The sequence below is a fragment of the Mercurialis annua genome, linkage group LG2 (genome assembly GCF_937616625.2).
Source record: "Mercurialis annua linkage group LG2, ddMerAnnu1.2, whole genome shotgun sequence".
NCBI lineage: Eukaryota > Viridiplantae > Streptophyta > Magnoliopsida > Malpighiales > Euphorbiaceae > Mercurialis > Mercurialis annua.
In genome coordinates this window covers 53,258,080-53,277,696 of record NC_065571.1, presented here as the reverse complement: position 1 = coordinate 53,277,696, position 19,617 = coordinate 53,258,080, and the positions used below count along the sequence as shown (strand labels likewise).

General features: G+C 33.1%; 4 protein-coding genes across 4 annotated transcripts; 1 reads left to right on the top strand and 3 right to left on the bottom strand.

Moving 5' to 3' along the window:
* Positions 1-566: 566 nt before the first annotated feature.
* Positions 567-1,881, bottom strand: LOC126670392 (uncharacterized). The gene has a single exon (XM_050364105.2). It carries the CDS (start codon positions 1,422-1,424, stop codon positions 666-668), a length of 759 nt encoding a protein of 252 aa, XP_050220062.1. The 5' UTR covers positions 1,425-1,881; the 3' UTR covers positions 567-665.
* Positions 1,882-2,979: 1,098 nt separating this feature from the next.
* On the bottom strand, positions 2,980-4,898 carry LOC126666772 (protein OXIDATIVE STRESS 3 LIKE 2-like). The gene is made up of 2 exons (XM_050359633.2): positions 4,384-4,898; positions 2,980-3,733 (listed from the first exon to the last, which is right to left on the bottom strand). Exons 1-2 carry the CDS (start codon positions 4,692-4,694, stop codon positions 3,286-3,288), a joined length of 759 nt encoding a protein of 252 aa, XP_050215590.1. The 5' UTR covers positions 4,695-4,898; the 3' UTR covers positions 2,980-3,285.
* A 1,910-nt stretch (positions 4,899-6,808) lies between these two features.
* On the top strand, positions 6,809-12,859 carry LOC126669428 (uncharacterized). Its single transcript, XM_050362890.2, has 15 exons — positions 6,809-7,119; positions 7,288-7,533; positions 7,661-7,785; positions 7,877-8,093; positions 8,341-8,466; positions 8,646-8,902; positions 9,884-9,991; positions 10,235-10,376; positions 10,465-10,630; positions 11,179-11,336; positions 11,492-11,815; positions 11,937-12,011; positions 12,143-12,212; positions 12,287-12,444; positions 12,563-12,859. The coding sequence occupies exons 1-15, from the start codon at positions 6,841-6,843 to the stop codon at positions 12,710-12,712; spliced, it is 2,601 nt and encodes an 866-aa protein (XP_050218847.1). The 5' UTR covers positions 6,809-6,840; the 3' UTR covers positions 12,713-12,859.
* Positions 12,860-13,222: 363 nt separating this feature from the next.
* On the bottom strand, positions 13,223-18,875 carry LOC126670717 (protein FIP1). Its single transcript, XM_050364529.2, has 14 exons — positions 18,667-18,875; positions 18,502-18,589; positions 18,285-18,387; positions 18,102-18,151; positions 17,613-17,679; positions 17,216-17,288; positions 16,024-16,079; positions 15,347-15,443; positions 15,141-15,225; positions 14,932-14,994; positions 14,139-14,198; positions 13,758-13,850; positions 13,587-13,649; positions 13,223-13,494 (listed from the first exon to the last, which is right to left on the bottom strand). Exons 1-14 carry the CDS (start codon positions 18,720-18,722, stop codon positions 13,369-13,371), a joined length of 1,080 nt encoding a protein of 359 aa, XP_050220486.1. The 5' UTR covers positions 18,723-18,875; the 3' UTR covers positions 13,223-13,368.
* Between the last annotated feature and the right edge of the window lie 742 nt (positions 18,876-19,617).

The window sequence follows — 19,617 nt, the reverse complement described above, 5'->3', positions numbered from 1 at the left end:
AATTTATATCAATAATTTTTCTCACCTTTGAAATTATTATAAGCTTCATGTTAGTTTAATTGATAAATGAATCCGTATGCGTTCCCATAATTTATTTTTGTCGCAAAAAAGAAGTTATTCTTAAGCCTGGTGTCTTAAAAAAACTCTGACTCTTCATCTCCTTCTCAATCTTACTCTGACGTTGCAAATCTGACAATTTTACCCTATTTTGTAGTTTTTTTTTCATTTCAATTGTATCCTAAAATATAAAATTGACCTTTTTTTTATTTGGTAATTTTTTTTTAAATTAATCCTTTTTGCATTAGATTAACTTTTTATATTGAATTGACCATTTTTGAAGAATTTTTTTGAACTTTTGTCAAATAATTAAATGTCAATTTTATGTTTCAGGATACAATTGAAATGGAAAAAATGCAAAATGGGATAAAATTGACGAATTTTCAACGTCAGAGTAGGATTGAAAAGGAGATTAAAGGTCGGGTTCTTTTTTAAGGCATTAAGCCTTATTCTTATAGATACGTAAACTAAACGCATAAGATATATTTTTAAAATTTCAGAAAAGAACATGATTAATTGAAGTATGTTAAAAATAAATTCACGACAAAGCCATTACTTTAACTTGAAAGTTACATGTTGAATTCCATCACATTATTAAATTAAAGTCGTCACGGGAATAAGTTGTATGGTAGTGAAGCTTGAGGGGTTTTTGGTACAAATTTTCTAGCCCAGACATGTTTTCCATTGATGTAAAACTTAGCTTTGTCCTCTCCGTTAAGAATCGATGGAATAGTCACCGGTGATCGGAATACAATCCTTGCAAACAATGCTTGCTCATTCATCTCATCGACGACCTGCATCTTAAGAGACTCGATGCAATCCCCATAATACTTAGTGAAAAATTGCCTCATTTCCCCTTCATACACAGGAAAACCCCTAGAAAATGTAACGAACATGGTCCGATCATCAGCACCGACACCATAAATATTATAATTATTTTGCATGGCTTGTTGCATTATATCACCACAAGCTTTAAAGCAAACTTCATTCAAAATCTTCCCCACCTTTTGAGTTGCACAAACTCTATGATTATGCAAACATTTTAGAGAAATATCTTTCTCTAGCACGCTTCGTAAAATAGGGATTTGATGATCATTAGTGAACTGATCATTGGTTATGCAACTAAGACAAATTATGGATTCATCAATTAGATTATTAATCACATTGCTTGGAAGAGAAAGGATTTTCTTTATAAAAAATTTGCAGCCGATCCTCTCTAACCATATCCATAACGCCATTGCTTGCATCGACAACAGTGGATCTCGCTGCAGTTCCATCACAAGGATCGAGTAAAGCTCGCGATCCATCGAGTGAAACAGCTTGAATTCGTCCATGGACATCCATAAATTTGAAGCAGCAGCAGCCATACTTTTTTTTTATCAGTGAAGTAGATGTTATACTATTATTTATCAGTCTAAGCTAATTTATAGTATATATGACTATGGTTTGCATAACCAGAATTAGTTAATTTGTTGAAAAAAAGAAATAATAAATGAAAGTAGATTTTTCATTCAAAAGTTTTACCACTTTCAGGTTATAGCATATCTGGCTCTCATGAAATTTCTTACAGATGTTAAGAAAACTTAAAAAGAAGAGTAATTGCTGTATCTAGCTAACTGAACTGAATTTTCTTGTAAATGCCGAGAATATCGGAAATGTCGGACAATGTTTAATATTTATTTTGATGATAAATTCATAATGAATTATGTTCAAATTATATAGCAGAATTAAATGTTTATTTTTAGTGTGTTTTTGATGAATTGTCATAATGTAAACGAATCAGCTATGTAGTTCACATTTTAAATTTATCATATTAATATTTTCCAAAATTTCGGACTTCTATAATCATTCAGAATCTTATAAATAAATGAAAGTATAATAACCATTAGTAAATATTCCGCCTTGTCGGTTATTCATAAATGACAATATTTATTTATATATTCCAAAATTTCAGCATTGTATAATCATTCGGAATCTTATAAGTAAATGAAAGTATAATAATCATTAGTAAATATTCCGCTTTGTCGATTATTCATAAATGATATTATTTGTTTACTAAGTACAGAACTTTAAGACTACAAAAAGTTAGCTTTTGTTCGGACTAATCAATTCCGGTACAAATTTAATACTTTTTTAAATTTAGCACCTGGTGTGAATTATGAATCCACATCATATACACAGATTTAATTATCAAAATAGTATATAGCTTTATATAGTAGCATAAATTTAAGATAAGTTTGATTCACCGCAAAAAGAAGAGGCAAAATTAGAACATGAATATCATCTGATTCATAGGCAATCTTGTAGAAGATTAACTGAATGATTTTATTTAAGTGTTTAACTAGTTTAAGTTTGAAATAATTAACAAGAAGTACATCAAATGTGCAATAGCACTGCATCACAAGCTCTCTTTCCATAAATTATTAGTAGTTGCTAATAATTTATGCTTTATAATATAAGGCACTGTATTGCTAGGAACGAAATCATGATGAAAAAAGATAGTCTTTAATAATTTAATCTAAAAAAATTCACAAAATCTTTGAAATCTATTAAGTTCAGATGTTGCCTATGTGAGCTAAAGAAATTGTTCCAATAAGTGTGAACAGTTGAAACTGTTATATTAAACCCAACAGCTACCAATAATTTCATTTTAAAAGTTTTTCAACTGTTTGATTAGCTCCTACTATCAATAGAAATTTCATAATATTATGTGGTAAACCGAGTTCATAAAATATGCAAGCAGTTTTTGGTATAGTTGTCTTGTACATGTGTCCGGTTTTAATCATATGCAGACTCCCACCCAACTCGATGATCTAGTCATAATTTCTGAATGCTAGATAGTCCCCCTATACCATGGTTTCACCTCTCTTGCAAATGCACAAAAATTTTCATCTAAATCCCAAAATTTCAAACAAAATTCCCTAATACGAACATGTGACATAACATTTAGATACTCATATGATACACAAGACCGTAATATTATAGTCATAACCTAACAGTAATAGCAGACAGCACTTAAGAAACAGTGCAGCAAGCATTCATCTTCTTAAAAAAAACCCAGGCAGGACATACCTGAGACTACAAGAACCATTGGCGGAATAATCAAATTACATGCCACGGACTTCAACTCCGTGACATATCTCCTACTTCCAGATTCATGCTGAGAAGCAAAACTAAGGCTATAAGTCAATATATAGTAAGTTGTCAGTGTCTTCACTGTGAATTGTCTCATCCTCGGTCATTAGAAGTTGCAGCTGCGACAGCACATTGCAGATCAGAGAGGGAGAAAGATCGCCAATTAGATTTTCTTTGATGAGGTGGCAAACACGGTTCGTGGATATGCGATGTTTTTGCATGGGGATGCCGTGGAGGTAAAGATGACATTGCCTGAGACTCCTCTTTATTATAGCTTTTATGGCAGTCCATTATTGAACCGAGAGCTAATGTGCCTCGATTAAACATTGTTGGTCTCTTTGACATGCAGCTTTCATTATCTTTTGACAGGTGATTGAGATTCCTGTCATCGCATACAACATTGCGAGCTAATACATTTTTGCGCTTCCTGTTATAAGGATTTTCCGGTTTAGCAAAAGCTTTGACTGAGGGAGCAGAAGAGGCATCTGCTAGACTTGTGAATGACTTTGATTTTCCATTATAAAACTTCGATATACCTTTCCTGAGAGGTTCATAAATAGCAAGGTCAGCGACATTAAAAAACACCAGTAATAACAAGGGAGATAAAGAAAAAAAATTGAAAACTAATGTTACAAATAACACTAGCAATAGCCTAATGACAAGTAGCAAGACCAATTTATTAATCAGCTCTCTACATTTACAAACTATGTAGAAGTAAATGGAAAATGCTGAATTAAGAAACTTCCTAAATCAGAAAAGGCAAAACCACATTTTTTACAAGAATAAGTTATAAATGTCGGATAATGGCGTTTGAGTTGTGTTTCTAACAACGAAAACTGCAAAACTATGTAGCACGAACATTAAATGCATACGGACACAAGGAAATAGTGTTATTTCAAGGTTTCCTAAGTTAAAAATGAAGTTCTAAATTCGAAAAGCCAAGTTTCCGAAACAGAAAACATCGATAGAATGTAGTGTCCGTGCTACTTAGCCACAAAACATAGGATTCAATAAGTTCTCTTGCAACATAGTTTATGCACATCAGATCATTCAGCTTTAGGCAAAACAAGGCTTAAGATGCTACTGCAGTTCAGCATTCCAATTTGCAATCAATACAATTCGTTACCATCAGTTAAAAATTACTCAAAACACAATCAAGATTTAATAAAGACCCAGCAAAAAAAAACCTACTTGATGGGCAAAACTTCCTCCAACGCATCCATAGTATCCAAAGGTCCTTTAAACGAGCTCTGAGCCTCAAATTCTCCACCACAATCCTCCTCCTCATCACTGTCCTTTCCGATCGACGACGAAGAAGAAGAAGAGCTCAAATCAGAATCAGAATCAGAACCCTTCTTCTTCCTCCTCCTACCACTTTCAGCAGCCGGAAACCTCCGTTCTCCGGCGCACCCAGTAAGAAAATAGGGTGACATACGGTGGTGGCGGATAAAACGAGAGCTGTGGATAGAATCACCAGAAGTTGTTTGAAAAGCAATTGACATCACAGAAATGCAAAAGAACAGATTGAAAATTCCAAGAAAAGAGAGCAATTTATCGAAAGAAATGGGAAAAAAGAAGAATAAAAAGAGAAGGGTTATCCGAATTGGGAATGGAAGAGAGTAAAATATATTATCTTGGTAAGAAAAATAGGATAGGTGGGTTTGTCGGGAGGAGTTGATGTTTATCTGTTGAGTTTAAATATTTGTGGGAGGTGGTGACTATGAAGTGTGTACCAGGTTATCTGCTTTTGACTTGTCTTTATCATCTCATGTGCTGCTTTTGTCAGTCGGTGATTTCTTCTTTTTTTTTTTTTTTTTTTTTTTTAAATTTCACAAAATTTAAAGAAAATGCCAGGAAAGTTTTATGTTCTTTTTAATATTTTTAATTTTTGTTTATAATAAATAAATTGCAGTTTTATAGAAATACAAAGGTTATATGATATATTGATAAACAGAATCATCACCTTAATTGATATATATGTGTGTGTGATGAGTCTGTTTTCACAAAAACATAATTTAATTAACAATTATGATATAAATGTTGAGCAAAAAATTGTTAAATCGTGGACTTGTGGATTCAAATCTTCTATAAATACTCGTCCTTCTCCAATTATTAAAAAAAAATTAATTAATAATTTTATTTTATTGCTATGAAACTAAAATACGATAGTTTAGTTACAAGTTGATATAAAAATAGTAGTACGATAGGAAAAAAAAAGTCGAAACCATCTCGTCAAAATAAAAATAAAGATAATCACTTTTGATAATCCTAAATTAGTTGTTTAATGTCATTATGCGCAAACTATTGATAAAAGTTTGTTTTTAATTTTGGTTTTAATATATTAGAAAGGAGAGCGCTTGCACGAGGAACCGAACCTATACCCTACTGTGTTACTTCTCAATGCATATGAATCAAGTAATAGAGGGTAGATGAAGAATCCTTAAAACTAAATTAACTTTATTTTTTAATTATTTTTATTGTAGTGGTTATCTTTTTATATGAAAATTTTATATGTCTTCTTTTTTGAAAAATTAACTAACAAATACTATATCAGAACTGTAATGATTTGTTTGTCTGTCATTCTTTATGAAAATGTTATGTTGATTTATAAAGACAGGTTTCCATCTTCAAATTGTTAGTACAACATTTTGGTCTTTATAAGAGCATCTCCACTCTAGTGCTAAAATACCTCACAATGCTATAATTTAGCATTTAGTATAAAAAGCACATCTCCATTGCACTTCTATTTCATGTGCTAAATTTAGCATATGCTAAACTTTGTGCCAAATTTGTTAGAAAGTTTAGCATATGCTAAATTTTATTATATCTAAATTATTTACAGATTTGCCATCAATAATGATAATCACTTATAAAACTATAAATTTAGCATTTAGTTTAGCATTTTGCAATGGAGCAAATTTTAATAATATGTGCTATATGTAGCATTTTATCTTATTTTATGCTAAAAATAGCATAAAAAATACAACATGCAATGGAGATGCTCTAAATCCCAATAAAAACCATTACATAGACAACATTAGCTCAAAACTTAGCACTATGTTTCCTTTTGAAGCTCCAATTAATCAAATCTTGGCTGCCATTAGCTACACAATTCAATTTGCTTTGCCGACAACTAAAATCCTATATAAACCATTAATACTTCATATTCAAAGGGGTCAAATTGAAATTTCCTTTATTGACAAAATTATGCATAGATTTCTAAAAACATATCAAATGAGTACTTTTAATTATTTTTCAATAAATTACTATTATTAAAATTGAGAATAATTTTTGAATTTATCGATATAATTTACCATCTTATTTTATTTGTACTACTATATCATTTAACATATAATTACATTTTTTTACTAATAGGATACATAAATTTAATTAAAAATGACACTTTTTTTTATTTTTTTATACACTGGTTATCCAAAAAAAAGGTTAAAGGAACTTATCTGATGTATTTTAAAAAAAGTTCAAAATTTCAAAATAAAATAAAATTTCAGATATTAAAAAGAAAATTTCAAAAAATTCAGAGACCATTTACGTAATTTTCCAACGACTTGTCGCAATCCTGACTCTACTCTAGTTATCACAGGCATCAAAACCCTCCCAAAACCTTCACTGCTCGAAACACTTGATAAGATGTCAGGCACTAGTGCAAGAATAGAAACCTACGATGACTTTGTGAAAGTTCACGGTCTGCTATTAGCTGCCTCCGGACTCCCTCGATCACTCCACCGCAAGCTGTTCGAGAAACTTACGTCGGAGACATTCGACGCCGGCGCTTACTTCCAAGTCCAGCCTTGCGAAGATGGAAGGCAGAGACAACTTATTCTCACTTCCGATTCCATGCCCCAAGAATCCAATGTTTTTCTTGTCGATCATGCATGGACTTTTCGCCTTTCCGATGCTTACAAACAGGTATTATTATGTCTAAAGTTTCGAATTTTGAATGTTGTTAGAAATGTTCTTGGTAAAAGATTAGATTTTGAAAGTTGTACATTGAGTTATTAGCTGTTTATTTATCTGGGTAGGGGTGTTATCTTGTTTTAGTGATGAAAGTTTGAATCTTTATTTGAGTTTTTGCAGTTACAAGAAGTTCCAGGTTTGGCTCAGAGGATGGCTTCTTTGATGTGTGTTGATATTGATTTGAATGATTCTGATAATGAAGATGGACAAGACGAAAAATCCAATTTGAATGTGTTCGATGTGGTTGAGAATGAAATGAATACTGCAAAAGTTAGAGGTTTTGATACTGTAAGGTGGTTGGAGCTTGAGGAGCTTAACATTGATGATGATGTGTTTCTTTCTCTTGATTTGTCTAATAAATTTCCGGTGCGGTATAGTTGCTCATTTAAGTTTTTATCATTTCTGGCGTGATTCTATTTTGACTCTAATTGCTTGAGATTTTTGTTTAAGTTTTGTGTTTGCTATAATTTTTTTGATCTTTTTATTGCTGTAGGATTTAATAGCTCTTAGCTTATGTGGAAACAAGCTTCAGAATGTAGAAATAGTCGTGCAAGAAGTTACCAAGTTCGAAAATTTAAAAGCTCTATGGCTGAATAACAATCCAGTTCTAAAAAACTGGTATGCTCGCTCTACATGGAAAGTATTATTTTCTTTGAAGCTACTGTTGGCTATTCTTCTTTTATGAGATAACTCAGTTGTTCTGCTCCAGTGATGTTCATATGATGGATGCAATTGTCCACGGATGTCCAAGATTAGAAATCTACAACTCACGTTTCACCAGTAATTTTGGCGAGTGGGCGTTGGGATTTTGTGGAGATGTGTATGGCAAGGATAATCCTGGCTGCATCAATCAGGGAAACTCTCAATTGCAGAGTGTGACATCGCTTGATCTTCCAAACAGATGTATTGATTCTCTAATCAATAAGGTCCGAACTTTGTCTAATTGAACCAAATCTTATTTTCATGCTATATTCCTTTGGTTCTATAGTTCATAAATGCAAAACTCAATTTTCCCGTAAACAGTGTTCTCAAAACTAAGTTTAGGAAGTCTTACATGCCAAATTGGCTGGCTTCTTTCCCGTCCTGCTGTCGAAGTTTTGTTGTACACTTGTACGACTTGATCAGTGTGCAGTTTTATGCTTCCTAACTTAGAATGGTTTTGATTTCCTTCAGGCATTTACTCCTCTTGAGATGCCATTACTTTCACATTTGAATATTCGCGGCAATCCATTGAAGCAAAATTCAGTTGGTGAACTGGTGGCATTGTTGAAGGAGTTTCCTTGCTTACAATCTCTTGAGGTATTCTTTTCTATAACACAGTTTTATTTAGTTATATACAGAAGCATAAAATAAACACTGGAAAAGAAGGTTAGAGATACTGTGATACTTAATATCTTCTATGTACAAAAACTCTTTTACATCTTGTTTCTTTGGAAAGCGAAATAAGTAAGTCATGTTCATTTCAAAAAATATTGCAGGTGGATATTCCTGGTCCCCTTGGAGATAGCGCCATAGAAATTCTTGAATCTCTTACCAATTTGTTTTTGTTGAATGGAGTCAAAGCATCAAAAGTTCTAGAGAACGAAAAGCATGTGATTGATTCACAACTTCACCCTCGTCTTCCAGAATGGACAGCAGATGAACCTCTTGCTGATCGTGTTATTAATGCAATGTGGTTATATTTAATGTCTTATAGACTTGCAGATGACGAAAAACTTGACGAAACTTCAGTGTGGTATGCATTTAATAGTTAATTTGCACTTAATAGTTAATTGGTCGACCGGTCTGTTTTGTGTATTATTTTCGCCTGGTCATTATCATTAACTATCTAATTCCACGTAGTATTTATACTTTTTGCATATGATCATCAGAAGTGCTTATGGTGCTCTGCAGCTTGAGTTGGAAGAGACCTTTACGCTTTTTGTTTGTCACAACTAGTGAAGGAATAGAGTTTACTAAATTGTTGACTTAAAACTTAAGCTTATGTGTTTTCTGTCTAATTGACCCATCATATTATGCTATTTATTTATGAAATCAGAGAGTTTAAATTAAGTATGATGAATGATTCTAATATATTTTTGAGGAGGAATGTGAATCAGATCAGTGATTATTATGTAGATCCATTTTATACTAAGTGGGAAAATAATTCTAATGCAAGGTGGGGAAGTCACATGATATTGATGTAAATCCATATTATTTCTGAATTGTTAAGGTTATAATATTTGACAAATTTGAGTTGATTACAAATTTTTAGGAAATGGAACTCTTGAACCACTGAGAAACATTAAGATAGTAAACAATTAGGATTACATGGTTTCTTACTTTGACTTATAGAGGAATAACAATGGAGATATATATAGTAGTAAAGGAGATAAAAGTAGAATATGTATATCTTATAGTGTTTAAGGTGTGCAATTATGGCGAATCCCTTTCTCCTGACATTTTGTGTTGCCAACAAATTAACTTATGGCAACCTAAGGTAGATTTCAAGAGCCGAAAAAAACGTGAGCAATATGATCCAATGCTGCTAGATTATTTCAGTTCTGCTTAAGGTCACTAGTTTTCTTTTGAGATTGTAATCCCCCCTCTCCCTCTCCCTCTCTCTCTCTCTCTCTCTCTCTCTCTCTCTCTCACACACACACACACACACACATAAATACATGTGGATTCTGCAGAATAGTGAAGAGTGAAGTGATGGTCTTGTGATTCCCTGCAGGTATGTGATGGATGAACTAGGTTCAGCTTTACGGCACAGCGATGAGCCAAATTTCAGAACAGCTCCTTTTCTCTTCATGCCAGAGGGGAAAATGGATACTGCAGTGAGGTTATCCTTGAACGTCCCTTCGTTGGTTTGCTTCGTCTATTTGTTTGTATATCATCTATCAACTGAACTTTGGGATTCTCTAATGTGCAACTATGTGCTCATGTTCTATTCTATCATTTGAATACCTTTGTTTTTTACTTGCAAGCATATGCTTTCGTCAAACAAGGCATTCCCAAAGGGTTCTACAAGTTGCAGGTTAATGTTGCCCTACTCATGGATATGAATGCTTTCTTTATTTTGCAGTTATTCCATATTATGGCCCATCCAGAGTGTTGAAAATGGAGATGAATGCACTCGTGATTTCCTCTTTGGTTTTGGAGAAGACAAACAGCGTTCTGCCAGGCTGACTGCATACTTCCATACACCACAGAATTATTTTATTAAAGTATTAAATTATTAATTTTGTAGATTCACTTCTGTGCTGCATTAAATTATGCTCTTCGTTTAATGCTAATGAACACAATCTCTTTCAGGAATATGAGAAATTCTATCGAAAATTGCAACGGAAAACTTCAACTTCTTTGCCGGTGAAGTCTTTCTCGACTAGACGCTTGTGTCGCATTGATGGACGTCCTTTGCGTGTTTACACTGATATGCCTCCAGTGGAAGAATTTTTAACTCGACATGAATTTATTATCAGTATGTGTCAGACCATTCTGCTTTCTTTGAGTCTGACAACAATAGTTCCATCTTTTATTTTGAGTTTTTGCATCCTAAAACATTTATGCATCTAATGAATCATTCAAGAACTTTGTTCTCCTAAGTCCTATCTTTGAAATCTTATACCATGGTTCTAAAATTTTAATATCCTATGCTATTCAGTGTTTGATTTTATAATTGATTTGCAAAGGTTGATAGGTGTTGTTGCTTAGTTGTTTACTTTTTCCTCTCTATTTACCTCTGACTAGTGTTTTCAGAACACATTATTAGTCTAGAGAAATGAGGAATTTTAGTTGGTATTCAGACAGTCTTAAACCTTTACAAAATCCAGTTATATGTATCGAAGACGTTGCAGGATTTTTGTAGTAAATCCATATATGAATCTTAGTCGACTTGAGGCGATTTTTTTTGTTTCCGGTGCATGCTATTCTTGAAGAAAGTTTGCCTTATATTTTGAAAAATTTAGACATCTGTTTAAATTCCTTAACCTGGTCTGACTTTTATTAATATTGATCTTCCGCCGCCAGCAACTGAACCCAAGGATGCAGATATCATATGGACTGGTATGCAGGTGGATGATGAAACGAAAAAGGCTACTGGAATTACAGATGAGCAATATGTAAACCAATTTCCTTTTGAGGCATGCCTTGTCATGAAACATCATTTAGCAGAGACTGTTCAGAAGGTAAACACATCAAATGAAAGTTACACGCTGAATTAACTATTTGCATTAATTTTTTGAGATCTATTATGTTATGTTTATATGTATTCCAGGATAATACTAGATTTGGCAACAATTTTTGCGGTAAGGTAACTGACTTCAAATTTTTTATGCGACAGGCTTATGGATCGCCCGAATGGTTGCAGCCGACTTACAATCTAGAAACACATTTATCACCATTTATTGGTGATTATCTTGTGCGCCAGAGAGATGGAGTGAACAATCTATGGATCTTAAAACCTTGGAACATGGCGCGAACTATTGATACAAGCGTAACTGATAATCTGTCTGCTATTATCCGACTAATGGAGACTGGTCCAAAAATATGCCAGAAGTACATTGAGCGCCCAGCATTGTTTCAAGGGAAGAAATTCGATCTCCGTTATATAATACTGCTTCGCAGTATGAACCCTTTGGAAATATTTGTCACGGATGTTTTCTGGGTATGTGGGTCTTCTGTTATGTTAAAATCCTGATAAAAAAGACCTGAAAACCATATTTTTAAGCGAGCTATTAAGGCCCTTGTACACTGAGATACTCTTACATCTTCATCTCCATTTACAGGTTAGACTGGCAAATAACCAATACACACTAGACAAAAACAGCTTCTTTGAGTACGAGACTCACTTCACAGTCATGGTGAGTGTTAAGTGATTTGCATATTGTTTTAGGAGACATGTATGTAGATTAATATTGAAATGCAGAAAGAACAAGCTTGAACTTGTAAATATAGCTAATATATGATATGTGTGAACTTGAATGGCTCGCAGAACTATCGTGGTAAATTGAACCACAAACACACACCGGAGTTCGTTAGGGAATTTGAACAAGAGCATCAAGGTAACATCTCGACCACCTAATTTGCCGAAGTACCTTTGAAAGAAATTTTAATAAAATTCTTATTTACATTGCAGTTAAATGGTCGGACATTCATGGGAGAGTTACAAATATGATTCGGTCTACTTTTGAAGCAGCTGCGCTAGTGCATCCAGAAATGGATAGTCCGAAATCTAGGGCTATGTATGGTGTTGATGTAATGCTTGATAGCTCTTTTCAGCCAAAGCTTTTAGAGGTCAGTTTCTTTCATTGTTTTGTAGTCAGAATATATGCTCATTTATGAAATCTTCAATATAAGGTAATTTTTATAATTCCTGTTGCTATGAGTAATATTTCGTTTTCTGTCTGTGTAGGTAACCTACTGTCCAGACTGTACAAGAGCATGCAAGTATGATACTCAATCTGTGTTTGGAGCTGGAGATGTGATCAAAGGCCAGGATTTCTACAATTATGTCTTTGGCTGTCTATTTTTGGATGAAACTACCAATGTAACCCCGCTGTGATTAGTGTACTCGATTTTGTCAAGTGATCGACACAACGATGATGTGTTTAGTATCAGGCTATTTAAATAGCTAACAGTAACATGAACCTGCAGCCTAATATGGTTGAGAAGCAGGATTAAATAGAAGTTGATGTGATATTGTGCTTGATTTCATGAGTATTTTTCACCCAATTCCTGATATTTTACATAGTTTCTGCTAGAGTTCTTTTATTTCATTTTATAATTTAAAATTCAAGCCATTTAAATGTGTAATGAAAAAGTCTTTACCTGTCAATTATGTGCATTATGCAATTTAAAATACTGATATTTCTTATTTGATTTCTTTTGAAACATTGAGACTTTTATTTACAGTTCTCTTGCCCTATTTGTTTTTAGCTTTTGGCAGCACAACACATCTTTCTTTTTTGTTCATGGCATTCGAATCGATATTTTTAACTGAAAATATGTAAAATCAACGATGAGAACTTCATTACCTTATTTTCATATAACAGCCAGAGCCACACAAAAAGGATATCGGGAGAGACATAAAATAAACCAATAAGAATCTCTCCTAATTCACAAAAGAAATGTTATGTACAAATAAATAAATAAATTAATATACTGTAACAGTAGCAATCTAAGTGCTTTCTTTCCTATGTGTGAAAATTTCCAGGCAAACTAAGCTGCACGATGCGACTCTCTTTGTTCAGGTGATTCGCCACGGGACTGATTTCTCCTTGATGTCGATAGTTTCTTTTGCAATTCAAGATTTGATAACCGCTCAACTGCCAGTGCCCGCTCGAGCTTCGACACATCAAATTTAGAGGTTAAGTTATTTAGAACGGAAGATGATGGAAACCAATCATGTATTTATGGCAAAAGGAAAAAAGAAATACCTTTGCTGCTCGTGTACTCCATTCCCCTAAAATAGCTCTAAGTCTTTCGTTCTCTTCCACATACTGGAAAATCAACAAAATTATCAATTACTTAAAATCACTTCCAGATAAATAAAAATAATAAAATGCTTTAAACTGTATATTTAAGATTTATATACTGGTGGTGCTTACCTGACTGTTTGTATTGCGCACTCGCTGTACCTCAGAGTCCCTCTCGGCAATCAAAGATTGAGCAAGCCTAAGCTCAGTCTGTAACTGATTCATCTGTGCTATAAATAAGCCAATCTCAATGTCAATTTAGTAAACAAATGATCATCTTCACACACAGTTTGAAAGGGGAAAAGAGAAAATTAGATAAGTTGAGTTTAAATGTTAAGATAATTTTTAAAAAGTACTCATCAAAAGCTACAATAAGCAGCAGCAAAAAAAACCCTTAAGGTAGAAAATGAACAAATGAAAGTTTACCGGTCTGGTAATACTAGTGCATGGGTGTTCAAATCTGGAAAACTCATTTGGTGATAATAAGTAATACAATCGCAAGTTAAGAATTACCTCAGCAGATACTGTTCGTAATTCTTGCTCACGAGCAGCTAACATATGGGCAAGGTCGACCTGGAATAGCAGAACAGTAATCATTAAGTTGACTATTTGTCAGATAACTCCACTTTTGTTCAGATAGGAGTGCTTTTATATTTCTTCGTAAATATGAAAATTACAAAAAGAAAGTTAATATTCTCATATATGAGCCAGAAACACCTCATTAAAGCAACAAGAAAGAAAAAGCACCCTAAACTTTGTTAACAAATTGAAATCCAGGTCAAACTGACATATACAGTTCCACAGAAGGAATGGAAGACAAGAAGAAACCGTGATACAAGGCCACAATCAGTATTGGTAATCCTAGAAGAATGACTGAATACAGATTGCAAACCCTGTGTAATTGCATAAAGAAGCCATTTTCAAAAAAAGCAGCACTGGGATTTTCCCTTGATTAGCAAAGATTCCAATGATGATACAATCAGTCATAAGAAATGAATAATATCTTAAGATTTCATGTCGACTTAACACTCACGCATATGCTCGAAATCCATAACATGTTTGAACATCAAGTCCACATAAAATCCAGAATTTGTAACTTGTGTTTTTTGCCCATTCTTAAGAAATGTAAGAACAACATCTCCTTAGATCATCTAGATTGGTAAGATGGATTACCAATTTAAAGCTAAAAAGTTAAAAAGTTAATTCTGGACCCTAAACAATACAGGCCTTTACATTTATATCGCACTTCATAACATCCCAGAATTTTGCATTTAAGAAAGTCTTGGTTAGCCAGAATGACCATTACCTGCGGTGTGCTCCCGTCAGTAGACCGCTCATATTTACTTAAGCACTCTTGTAAGCGAAGTATCTGCATGAACACATGTTTAGGTGGATTTGCTAAATAGAAAGACTGTAATATTAAAAGTAGTAGTATGACCAAAACAAAACAACAAAAAATGAATTCAAAACCAGCAAACTTAAGGGTATAGCTCCATTAACTAAGTGAATAAGTACCTCCTCACTCATAAAATGAAGGTTCTCACGCTGATATTGAAGCAAAGCCATTTGTTGATCAGAAAGTCGGCCGCCATCATGATATCTGAACAAAGACACTTTAATGGAGCATTACATATTGATCAATGAACTTGAAGTTATCTAGTGAATGATCTTAGGTCCCTCTTCCTATCTTACGCTTATACTAAATCTGAAAGTACAACTACCTCAAACCTTCTAAGGAACTTGATGGTTGGAGTGGAGAATATAATGACTTCAAAATATCAGGCTGAGAGTCCAATGAATTGTACTGGTGCAAATAACCTGCAGGTTCCAACAGATGAGGAGAAGAACATCAAGATAAAAAATAAAAATCATGTCCAATACAGTGATTTATGAAATTAAATCGAGTAAGCATGTGAGCCTGATCAATAGAATATCTAGCCTTATGTATTCATGCAGAAGGAAAAAGTTGTTTCAAAACTGTGCACTTTATACTATTGCTTGTGTAAAATATTTTATAACCATCAACATAATCTATCTTCAAATGAACGGTTCTATTTTGCATGACATTTTCACTCTGGACATCCAATAAAATTTGCTTCTCTTTGAATTCAACCGGATCCTCTTATACAGGTCCCCTTCCCAAGAGATAGATATAAATTTCAAATGCATTCACTAAAGATAAGAAACTCCAGCATAAAGTCAAATCGTGGAGATTATTTACATGAAACATAGATCAACCTAAATTCATCTTTGGATCTGGTCGGGAAGAAAACTCATCCGACAACCAGCTTTTAAGATAATAAATTGTCAAGACTTTCTACTTGTAACAGCCAATTGCCACATAAATGAGAGTGCTATGCAGAAGTTTAAACACCTCATATTATGTATACCTGCTTACCTATATACACGCTCATAAAGGATATAGCACATACTGCTTCAGTCAACATAATAATCCTGCAGGTTCAGTGAATAAAATGAGAGATACAATTTAAAAAGGAAAATCTGAAGCAGCACCATATGTTTCATTCTTACCCTCTCGTAAAAGAGATGACAGCATTTGATAGCATGGATTTAAATCACGGTAACGGCCGCAGTCGCGGCCGCGGCCGTATATAACGGTAACGTATGAGTAACGGCCGTAACGTTGCGTAACGGTCTACCGGAGCACAATTTTTTTAAAAAAATTTGTAAAGTGTGTGGAATTAATATATTTTAAAAGAATTAAAATGAAATTTAGTTATACAAATATCAAATAAAAAGAACTGTAAAAAGAAACATACTTTTTACTCATTGGAGTAGTGATATGTTATTCAACATTTTTTTGATCCAGACTTTGCACATACTCGCTACGCATTTTATATTTAATTTGACAAAAAATTAAAATAATATCACATTATATCATTTAATTAATTAATATTTGAGTGTTTAATCAAATTAAATTATATGATTATAATATAATTATTATTAGAAACTAAATTGTAGTATGAATTATATGGTCGAAAATATATATTTATTGTTATTATGTGGTATGAATATATTACGTTAATTAAATAAGAAAATCTATAATTAAATAAATAGCTACGATAAGAAAAAGTTTAATGGTCACTAAATAAGATATGATTTTTTAAGTTTAAAACCCAGATAATATGCCCAAATTTCTTATTCGGATATACAGATCACGTGACTAAAACTTCATTCATCTTCTTCCTTTTTATTTTTCAAAACAAATCCTAAAATTTAAAGTGACGGCGACAGTTCAGTTGAAAAATTCTGATAACTATCTTCTTTCCATTGTTATCTCAAGGTAACGGTTCAGTATAACGGCCTTTACCGATATGTAACGGAGATAACGGCCGTTATTTTACAAAAAATAAAACAAGGTTACGTATCGGGGATAACGGTAACGCAGACCCTAAAAACCTATAAATAACGGCCTTTACGTTACGTAACGGCCTTTATTTAAATCCATGTTTGATAGCAAATGAAAACCATGAAATAATCATGATGAGGAAAAAGAGATCAATTTCATGACAATATACTTAACAATACAAAAATAAGATGCTTAGATTTAACATTTGTCATATCTGTACCTTAGTAATGCTGAAATAGAAAGAAATCTGATTTGAGGTTTCCATACCATGACAAGCAGCATTGCTGCAGTTCCTACAGTTGTACAAAAAAGTCCAAATCACAACAATACTTTGAAAAGCCAGACCAGACTTACACAAATGAACATTGAAGTTTTTGTATGTAAACTAATACATTGATGAGGCAAAAGCAACTCGAATTCCACTTAACCAATTACATCATCCATAGTATTACCCTCGAATAATATATTCAATGCTCCAACCCTAACATATCAATCTACAAGTAAGCAGTATAAACAGTAATACAATGGAGACTTAGTCATGCAACAACAGATATATACACTGTGCATGAGTACAAAAGAGATGAAGAGACAAAAGAAAGTTAGAGAGTATTAGTTACCATATGCAGTAATGGCAAACGGCAAGCGAACTATATGCTTTAACTTCTGGCTGAAGCTATAATAGCCCTGCGAAAACAAAGTGAGCATGTCAATTGTCACACTTTCTACACCAAAAGAGGAGTTAAACTTGGAAACCACAAGATTTCACATTGCAACTAGAGCTAGGTAGAACCACCAAGCAAAATTTTGCTCATTTCAAATGCAGGGGCGAAAGCCGCAGAACTACGTGGTAGGGTGAGGGGCAACCCCGCCACACCACAATTTTTTTCAAAAAAAAAAACACCTTCAAGTTTTGATTTTTGTATAAGTAGCCCCCCTAAAATCCTAATCCTAGTTCCGCCCCCATTCATATGGTGGTAAAGTGAGACCATGTAATTTCCTAATGCCTCTAAAGTGTAATAATCTGAATCTAAGTGAAAATTCACATCTGATACACATCAAACATTTTTTTATTAGCAACATTAACAAATTTTCATAACTAAAGATACCTGTAGACGAATTTTCTGGACTTGAGAAACAAAATATTGTTGGAAAGTACCTGAAAAAAGAAACAAAACAAAATGAACTTGTCATAATTGCAGCACACTAAAGCAGGACTTAAATTTAACAAATAAAGAGCATATTGAATAATCTAATCTCCAGCACGACGTCTTCGAAAAAGTAACACACACCAGTAACTATAAGCAGAGCAACGTCACAACTGGACAGCAACGAAGGGACTAGCTTGTGATGAATTAAAATTGGAGCTATTGCACCTAAAACAGCATAACCTGCCTAAAATTATTTTAAAAAAAATGAAATCAAATCAAAGATAAACACAATTCCAAATGCCTAATCAAGAAATAAAACATGAAAAAAAACTGAATTAAAATTTAGAGAGAATTTTACCAGTATTACACAGTAAACAACAGCTCCAAAAACACTCCTGCGTTTACGGTGACCACATAATGGAGCCTCGTGCAGTATATCAACGAACCTGCAGAAATTAAAACATAAATTAAATCAAACAATTGACAAAGAGAAACTGAAATTTGCAAGAACTTAGATTATTACATGGTGTTTTCTTCGAGAGATGCCGATGGCGAATTGCCGTGTCTCTCTGCAGACATTTTTTTAAGAATTAGACAATTAGTACTCTTCTTTTGTTGCTTTTCAAGAATGATTTGAAGTAGTTGAGGTCATAATTTTGTTTTGTGCATAATTATTCTTCTTCTTTTGGGTTGAGAATTGATTAATTTTTTGGTTGCAGAATCAGTGTTGTGTTATGCTGTTTGGTAAGACTGTATAATTAAGAAATGTTTGGGCCAGGACGGCCGATCTCACAAAAACAGCCCAGAATCAGTGTTGGCTCATGTAGCTCCCAATGGTCCATTAACGGCCCATAAAAACCAAGAAGTCAAGAGATTATTTAAGTAGCAATTTGCCCCCTCAATGTACGAGCGGCGAAAAATTAGCATATTTTATAATTTTAAAGTTAGTATAGTATTAAATTCGATTCATATGGTCAATTTATTCAGTTTTTGCTCTTGACTCTATCGACTTACAAAATAATTGTTACCGTGAGAATACCACACATTGGGATCATGTACAAAAACGAGATTAATTGACCCATAAATTAAGTTTAATTCTAAATTGACTATAAAATTAAAATATGTTAATTGTCCATCAATTGCAAATTAAAGGGGAAATTGTTATTTGAATCAAAAAGGAATTATCAAATTTGTTACGAAATTGAGAAATTATTTCACACACGTGTTATTTACAATAAACCAATACAATTATGTAAAATAGTAAAATAAAAATAAACATATAATAATAATTAAAAATCTCAATATTTCTCTCATTTTATTGGTTTGTTGTTTGAAAGAAATGACACAATGAATACGTGAAATAACTTTAAATATATATATGTATATATTAATAAATTAGCTCCTGCACGATTTGGGTTATAAACTTCACGGGTAAAAAAATTAAATTAAAATATTCATATTGAATATTGTCATA

What these genes read in the sequence shown, in the direction of transcription:
- LOC126669428 (XM_050362890.2), top strand. Translation starts at nt 6,841, where the DNA reads ATGTCAGGCACTAGTGCAAGAATAGAAACCTACGATGACTTTGTGAAA. An exon ending in ATTTGTCTAATAAATTTCCG is followed by an intron (nt 7,534 to 7,660) that starts GTGCGGTATAGT and finishes TTATTGCTGTAG; the next exon opens with GATTTAATAGCTCTTAGCTT. An exon ending in AAAATGGATACTGCAGTGAG is followed by an intron (nt 9,992 to 10,234) that starts GTTATCCTTGAA and finishes TTTATTTTGCAG; the next exon opens with TTATTCCATATTATGGCCCA.
- LOC126666772 (XM_050359633.2), bottom strand. Translation starts at nt 4,694, where the DNA reads ATGTCAATTGCTTTTCAAACAACTTCTGGTGATTCTATCCACAGCTCT. An exon ending in GAGGAAGTTTTGCCCATCAA is followed by an intron (nt 3,734 to 4,383) that starts GTAGGTTTTTTT and finishes TGAACCTCTCAG; the next exon opens with GAAAGGTATATCGAAGTTTT.
- LOC126670392 (XM_050364105.2), bottom strand. Translation starts at nt 1,424, where the DNA reads ATGGCTGCTGCTGCTTCAAATTTATGGATGTCCATGGACGAATTCAAG.
- LOC126670717 (XM_050364529.2), bottom strand. Translation starts at nt 18,722, where the DNA reads ATGTCTGCAGAGAGACACGGCAATTCGCCATCGGCATCTCTCGAAGAA. An exon ending in TCTATTTCAGCATTACTAAG is followed by an intron (nt 16,080 to 17,215) that starts GTACAGATATGA and finishes CTGAACCTGCAG; the next exon opens with GATTATTATGTTGACTGAAG. An exon ending in TTCATTTTATGAGTGAGGAG is followed by an intron (nt 14,995 to 15,140) that starts GTACTTATTCAC and finishes GTGTTCATGCAG; the next exon opens with ATACTTCGCTTACAAGAGTG.